The following is a 7,500-nucleotide window of genomic DNA, read 5'->3' as shown; positions in this document are numbered from 1 at the left end:
GATACTTTAAGCTTTGATGTCGGTCCTTATTTTAAATCTTGTCAAACGTCGGGAATTCCACCGACCAGCGACAGCCACTCAACGTCGGCCAACAAACCTATTTTACTCTCAAAAGCGAGGCATTTATCATGGACTATTTGATTATCTATCCTGCTTCATGAATTCACCAAACTATCAGAGCGATCAACATGAGAGATTTATTTAGAAGATGTCTTGTTGCAAAACTATTTTGTTGGTTTGATGATTTGCACCACTATTCCATGGTCGAGTCACCAATCGTGTGCTTTCAAATATAATGAGTCGGAAATCAGGCCATGGCCGTGAGGCACGCTACCCTGATATGTTGCACGCAGTGTGAAGTCATGCACTGAGACAACGTTAAAGCAGCCCTCCAAATCCAGCCCATTTTAACCTTTTGAGACTTTTGTCTTCTACTTGGGTTCACTTAAGCGCAGAAGAATGCATACCATCATTTTGCCCTTTTCCGAGTTCTGGGATTTCAGTATTGAGCGTGCGATGCTAAATGAATGAATGCCGTGGCGGGTGTTACTATTGATCAGCTTCACTCATCAGCCCCATCGATAAGCTGTTTAGAACCGCGCTGTCGAAGGCTTGAATTGGGTCCGCGGGTTAATGGATTGGTAAACAGCGGCTAAATAATAATTATATCAAAATAAAGCGAGTGTGTCTTTCCTAATTTCTGCAACAAAATGTGTGTGAAAATATGATTTATATAAAATAAGAACAAGAGAAACATAATTATTTTTATATAATAATTTATATTAAACCTTCAGTCTTTAAATTGTCTGTGTGTGTGTATTTGTGTGTACGTGTCTGTATTTGTATATGCGTGGGTATATTTCTCTGTATGTGTGTATATTTGTGTATATGCGTTGGTATATTTGTCTGTATGGTTGTACATTTATTCTTATTTTACTTATCTATTATTTTATTGTGTGACAATGTTTATATGTGAAGCACTTTGAGTCTGCCTGACCTCAACCACCACGAGCTGTGGCTCTCCTGCACTGGCGCCAACGTTCTGAACCTTGTAGAAGGTAGAAGCTAGACATGATGTTTCCATCCTCCCTCCCTCATCCCCTGTCTCCTATGCAGGCACTGACTGCGGAGCTCAACATGTACGAGTCCAAGATCCAGGAGTGCAAGAGCGATAACCAGGTGTTGATCAACCAGCTGCAGGACATCAAGAAGAAGTACCTGAGTCTGAAGCAGCAACAGAGGTGAGATCTCCAGTTCAACTCAAAGCTTTATTGAATCAGGGTGAATCCCATTGACAACGACATCTCTTTTTCACGAGAGAGAAGTCTATCGATAAAACATAAAACAAACCATTTAAAATGTACGCTATTGATCATGATAATTACAATAATATAATGACAAATCATTTTAGATATAGTAAATCAATGAAAAACTGTTGCAGCTGAATCAAAAAGGATTGTGACTACATTTCTGAACTGACCCGTTGGGACCAGAGCTTCAAAGTGCAATTTATTACGAATATACGTCGCAAAGAATGTAAAGAGCCAGTCCTGTGAGATGGGTTGTGTGAGTTCAAACTCATGAGCCAATAAGGACATCAGAAAAAATCAAAAAAAATGCTTTTCACTTCTATTTGAAATAGAAGGCCAACCCTCTTTTGATGAGGAATACGGTGATGAGTTCAATTGATGCGTCCAGTTCTATGTATGTAAGGGCTGAATGGTAGACTGCATTGTCGTGCGTCTGTAATTCATGTCACCATAATCGAGCACTGAGAAATAGATTGCTTCTACGATTTTCTGTCTGCAAGAAATAGGGAACAAGAATTGTTTCTGTATAAAATCTAAAATAATGTGTGAGTACATCAATATGTACTGCAGTATAAAGGTGAATTTATTATGAATCCGGACGCTTTAATATTTATAATCTGGGACCCTTTCAATGACTAACATTTAAGTGCAGATTTAACAAGTGCTATGGTCAATGTCTTTGGCTCTGGAGAAGAGTATACATTTAGTTTTATCAGCATTTGATACAAGTTTGAGATCTAGAAGTGTGCTGTTGAAGGAAAAGGCATTGAAAGAAAGCTTCCGACTTTATAGTCAGCCTAACGGTATAAAATTGTGTAATCTGCATAAAGGTGGACAAAACTATATAATTTATTACAATTCTTAGCATATTCTTAGCTCTATAACAGGGCTATACTATTTATTCTAAGCTGTATAAAGGGGCTATTCTATATATATTCTTAGCTCTATAAAGGGGCTATTCTATATATTTTCTTAGTTCTATGAAGGGGCTATTCTATATATTTTCTTAGTTCTATGAAGGGGCTATTCTATATATATACTTAGTTCTTTAAAGGGGCTATTCTATCGTTTCTTCCTAATCTGAGATGAATCCTCTTATTTATTAAGACGGATGGATTGATGAATGCTGATAAATGGATTTATTGATGGATAGGTGACTCGTTAGGTGCATGGATGGATGTGTTTGTGTTTCTGTTTGTGTGTGTGTGTGTGTGTGTGTTTTCCTGTGCATTTGTGAATGTGTCTGTGTGCGTACATACGTGTGTTTGTGTATGAGGGAGTGGACCACGGATCAAGTAGTTCACATGGCGAGCCTGTTTTTGGCCCCAGGAGTAAAGAAACCAAACAACGTCAGCCCCCGTCATCAGAGAGGTGGTCAGATATCTTGGGCAAGGGGCCGGACGTTTCCCTTGGTCTCTGGGGGCCCTGTGGGTGACCTTCCATGCGGGCGACCAGCGAGGGGTGGGCAGAAAGGGGTCCAGACACAAGGTGGATGATAGCCCAGGTGTCCGGGGAGGGAGAGAGGATGGAGCACGCAGGCAACAAAAGGATGTCTCTCTCTCTCTGTTTCTCTCTCTCTCTCACTCTCTCTCTCGCTCTCTCTCTGTTTCTCTCTCGCTCTTGCTCTTGCTCTCGCTCTCGCTCTTGCTCTCTCTCTCTCTTTGTCTCTCTTTATCTCTCTCTCTCTCTCTCTCTCTCTCTCTCTCTCTCTCTCTCTCTCTCTCTCTCTCTCTCTCTCCTTTCTCTCTCCTTCTATCTATATATTTATCTGTTCTCTCTGTCTCTCTCTCATCCCACACCCCCAATCTCTCTTCCCTCCTCTCCTCTCCTGCAGTTTGACCTTTCATGTTTAAATACAAACAAGGTGGGGGCGGGGACGGTATTGATACATGGCCTGTCCTCATTATGGGCCGTTAAAGCAGTGAGTGTGCTGCACGACACCAGACTATATAACGTGAGCTCCTTTCTCAGGGGCTGGTCATCTGTGCTCCATCTTGGGAATGCACCGCTCAGATCAAATCTAATGAAACAGGCTCACCTCTGGGGCCACATAACCTCTGAGGCTGTATTACTTCATGTGCCAAGAGGCGGTCTAGAGTGGGGCCTCAAATGTTTATCTTTGCATTGATTTTATATATGTGCGCTGGCAAGATGCAGGCTTTTTGTTTTTATTTTGGTCTGTGAGAAAGATATAGTAACCCACACATGCGTGCACACGTACGCACACACACACACACACACACACACACACACACACACACACACACGTATTCACTTCCGCATTAAGTATACATGAGGTACATGAGTTGAACCAGAATGATATATTCCTTTTGTCGTCTCTGCGTGTTGAGTCTCTCTCCTCCACCAGACAGAGTTATGAAGCATGTGATCTATATATCTGCTAGACAACATATATCTGCTTGTGGGAACAGATCGGTGGTGGCTGGTGCTCTCAAGCAAAATTAACCCTTCCTCTTCCACAGACACAGATTCATTTTCAGACCAATCTATTATTACACACAATGCTCTATTTTCCTAGGGGTATCTGGGTTGAAAACTCTAAGGTCCGCGGTCTACCTGTAGGCAGCCCTGAGCAAGATGCCTAACCCCTGCCTGCCCAGCTCCTTAGTGACAGGTATCCTAAATACATTCACTGTATTGTTTACTTTGGATAGAAGCATCTGCTGAATGAGCAAATGTTGATAAAGCAGCAAACAGTAATGTTCCTCAATCGGACAGCAAGTCCGTCTTTCCCCGACGTCGTACAGCGAGCAAACACTAATAAGCGTTAATTTCCCCCTTGAAGCGGAATTAATTGCAACAGGATAAGAGGAATCACTTTCCCGGGCGAGGACACAGAGAGAGAGAGTGGCCGACGCCTCGCTGACCATATCTCACTAGCAGATTGGACGAGCATAATGGCTCAGCCCCGCTGCCATCTGCACGTACCACAGGAGCCTGGCTCTCCCCCCCCCCCCCCAACCACCCAGCCCCATGCTGGGGACCGGGGCAGTGTTCAGGTGTCTGCTAGCCCAGCCCTGGAGAGGGGCCAGCCTCCGGGAGCATCGGACCCCAGGTGCCCCCGGCCATGTGTTCATTGATTAAAACAAAGGAGGAATTCATTACGGCGTGTTGAGCACGCGGGAAACATGCAGAATCCCATTCACACCGCTGTGTGTTCGCCCGAGCCTCGTGGTGTAGCATTGTGTTCGCGACGCTGCTCTGGAAGTGGATGGCTGTATTTGAAACGGATGGGAAGAGCGTGTCGCGTTTCAATCTCGTAGAGCAGGATGTTTTGTATAAGAAGCAGTGGAGCCCCTTCACGTTCACGTCGAAATACAAATATTGTATTGTATAACAATGCTAGATGCCCCTCCCTTTCCCTCGAGCCTGTGACTTATCTGGGCAGACCGAGTCGATGTCCTTTTGCCAAGACTATTCTTCATGTGGACACGTATAACCAGCCCCAAAACAAGCTGGCTGGGAACAAAATGGAGATCGGCCATGATCCCAGCGCTCTGAATGCTAAACAAGGCAGGCGGTGGCAGCTACTCTGTCTGACGGGGCCGTGCTAATTGTGTGGGTATTGATTCTTGCCCTCTCACTCAAGCGACGCCCGGTCTTAAATAAATTGCACAATTATGCAATAGGAGAGAGAGAGCGTTGCCAGGCAAAGCATTGGTGAATGCCTCAGTGTTTCGATGGCAACATGGTTTGACATACAGGCTTCTCAATGAAAGGCGTACTTTTTTTTTGGGCATGTTTAAACAGCCATGTAATGAAATGTAGCCGAGATTAAACAGAAACCAATATGAAGTGCATTTCAAGGTACAACACCAACCCTAACCCTATTTGAACATACTGTTGATAGACGAATCAGATTTTGCGAGATTCCATTCTTTTTCTCTCTGCAGACAAGTCTGGCCTCGGGCATGTTGAAAGCTAGAAAAGAAAAGAGCTAGAATTCTGATTGGCTGGAGGTTTTTTGAACCACGTAGGACTGCCCCATATTTGTAAATCAATTGCCGGGCCAGAAAATGGTCAGACTGAATACTGCAAACTTAAATATCTGGATAATCTCACAAGGCTAATTTGAAGTAACTCTGTTCTTTAAAACCACCTCAGTAAATGCAGTAGTTGGAACAATGCTCAAAGAGAAGCACAGAAGTGATTAGCCTTTTGTCTTTCCTGGGTACTGAACGACCATTCGAGCACACAATTGCGGCTACCCCAGTAGCAAATTGCAGCCCATCTATTCATGTGTACGGAGCCGTGGGAGACACACCGACGGCATCGCGGTATCAACAGGAACCCAAATCCTGCACGGTGCAGTACACATGAACAAACTGGGGTTTGTAGTGGACGTGGTCGGGCTGCGGTTGCGTAACCCACCCCTGAGGGTGTCCGGAGAGGGCGGCTGAGGTCTAGCCTTGATCAAGGGTAGAATGGAGTGAGAGAGGCTCATGACTCACAGTGTTATCCCATCCTGCCTTAGCGCTATCTCAGTTCTGTGTGGTATTAACGGTCTTCTGAGCGAGACGAATGCAAAGGAAAAGATAAGAAGAACAACGTCAAGGACGAGGAAAATGAATCGCTCTACGAAAAAGAATTTGACAAAGCGATTTTCAAACATGTTACGGAGCGTACACCGCTCTGACGGAAGCCCCTTCCTCTGACGGGAGTCCCTCCATCTCGTTTGCCTCTTGTCGCTAAACCAATGTACCACTCCCTCCCCAAGCTGGCTCAGAAGGCCCTTCCTCTCGCCGACATCGCATATGGGAAGCACCCAATTAGACACGTTCCCTCGTGGGATGAGAACTCCCCAGGACAGAGGTTAGGGGTGGACGGGTCCAGCCGGATCTCGGCCCACCGTTCCACTGCATTGGGTTCTTTGGTCCCTTGATTGAGCGAATGCTAGTTGCAGACTCAAAAGTCTTGCAGAAGGGCAGGGGGGATTGGGGGGGGGCAGGGGGGATGGGGTGTCCTTAATCTCCCAGCAGAAAATCTTTGAGGTCTTAAAGCAGCAATTACAGTAACGTCAATTGGTAATGGCAGGTTTTAGAGAAGGCCTAATGACGTTTAATGAATTCTATAAAGGCTGCATAAATAATGCAGGCCTTTAGGTGTGTAATTATGGCCTGACCGCCGGCACCAGTTTAACCAAATGGATGTGAAGAGTCAGCTGTTTCTTCCTCTCCGCCTCTTCCTTATCTAGATCACCTGAAAAAAAAGGACACTAAAATTAAAAAGCGAATACTGCAATAGAAAACACTGAGGTCGACTACTCTTACGCACTGCTTGGACCAAAGAGAGCCAAACTGTCACCTTGAATTAATGGAATCCCAAAAAGGAGCCGCTTTCATTTTAAAGAGCTTCCTCCTTGGGCTCTGAGCACACACACACACACACAGGGGCACACACAAACACACACAAACACACACACACACACACACACACAGGCACACACACACACACACACATGCATGGGTACACACACACACACACACACACACACACACACACAGGGGCAAACAGGGACACACACACAAAAACACACACATCCACAAAAACACACCAATGCACAAACACACATCAATGCACACAAACACACACCAATGCACAAACACACACCAATGCACACACAGACACACACACACCACACACACACACACACACACACACGCACACAGACAGAGCAGAGAGCTGTCTCCATTACTGTGCCAGCGAGGTCTGATGCACCAGATCCAGCAGGGCTTATGTCCGCCGGTTCACCCTGCGTGGCCTCTGTGGAGTCCCCACTGTCTATTGCCCACAACGTGACTAAAAACTCACCCCGGCTCACACACTGTGCCCGGCCCGCTCTGCTCTCCTGGGGAACCCGGCCGCGGATGATTCACAACCCGCTGAACCCACACACGGCCACCCGCTCCTCATCAACGTTCACGTCTGCGTGTTGATTTAAAAAAATGACTTTAATGCCAAATTTAGCATTCCGATTATAGTGTGTTTCTCGGCTTTGTCTCGCGTCTGAGAGCGCTCCCGTCAGACAGCCTTGGCCCCGCGCTCGGGGAGGAACTGGCTCTTTTACCTCGCTACCTCGACTCTCGTTTTGTCTTTTGTTTTGTCTCTGTTTTTTGTCTTTCATTGTGTTTGTTTGTTTTTTCTTCCCCCCCCCCTGCCACACAGCTCT

The 7,500-nt window shown here is 45.5% G+C and overlaps 1 protein-coding gene across 1 annotated transcript in view; it reads left to right on the top strand.

Annotated features, from left to right (window-relative positions):
• The window catches only part of cfap58 (cilia and flagella associated protein 58), a gene marked incomplete at both ends in the record, with an annotated part of 62,794 nt that overhangs the window by 44,913 nt on the left and 10,381 nt on the right, over positions 1 to 7,500 (top strand). Inside the window, one exon of the mRNA XM_079730380.1 lies at positions 1,117 to 1,241. Coding sequence (XP_079586506.1) covers positions 1,117 to 1,241 — 125 coding nt within the window. The remainder of the gene's footprint in view (positions 1 to 1,116; positions 1,242 to 7,500) is intronic.

The sequence above is a fragment of the Pollachius pollachius genome (assembly GCF_949987615.1).
Source record: "Pollachius pollachius genome assembly, chromosome: 2".
Taxonomy (NCBI): Eukaryota; Metazoa; Chordata; class Actinopteri; order Gadiformes; family Gadidae; genus Pollachius; species Pollachius pollachius.
Note: the sequence above shows the minus strand (reverse complement) of the source record. Positions and strands in the feature narration are given on the sequence as shown.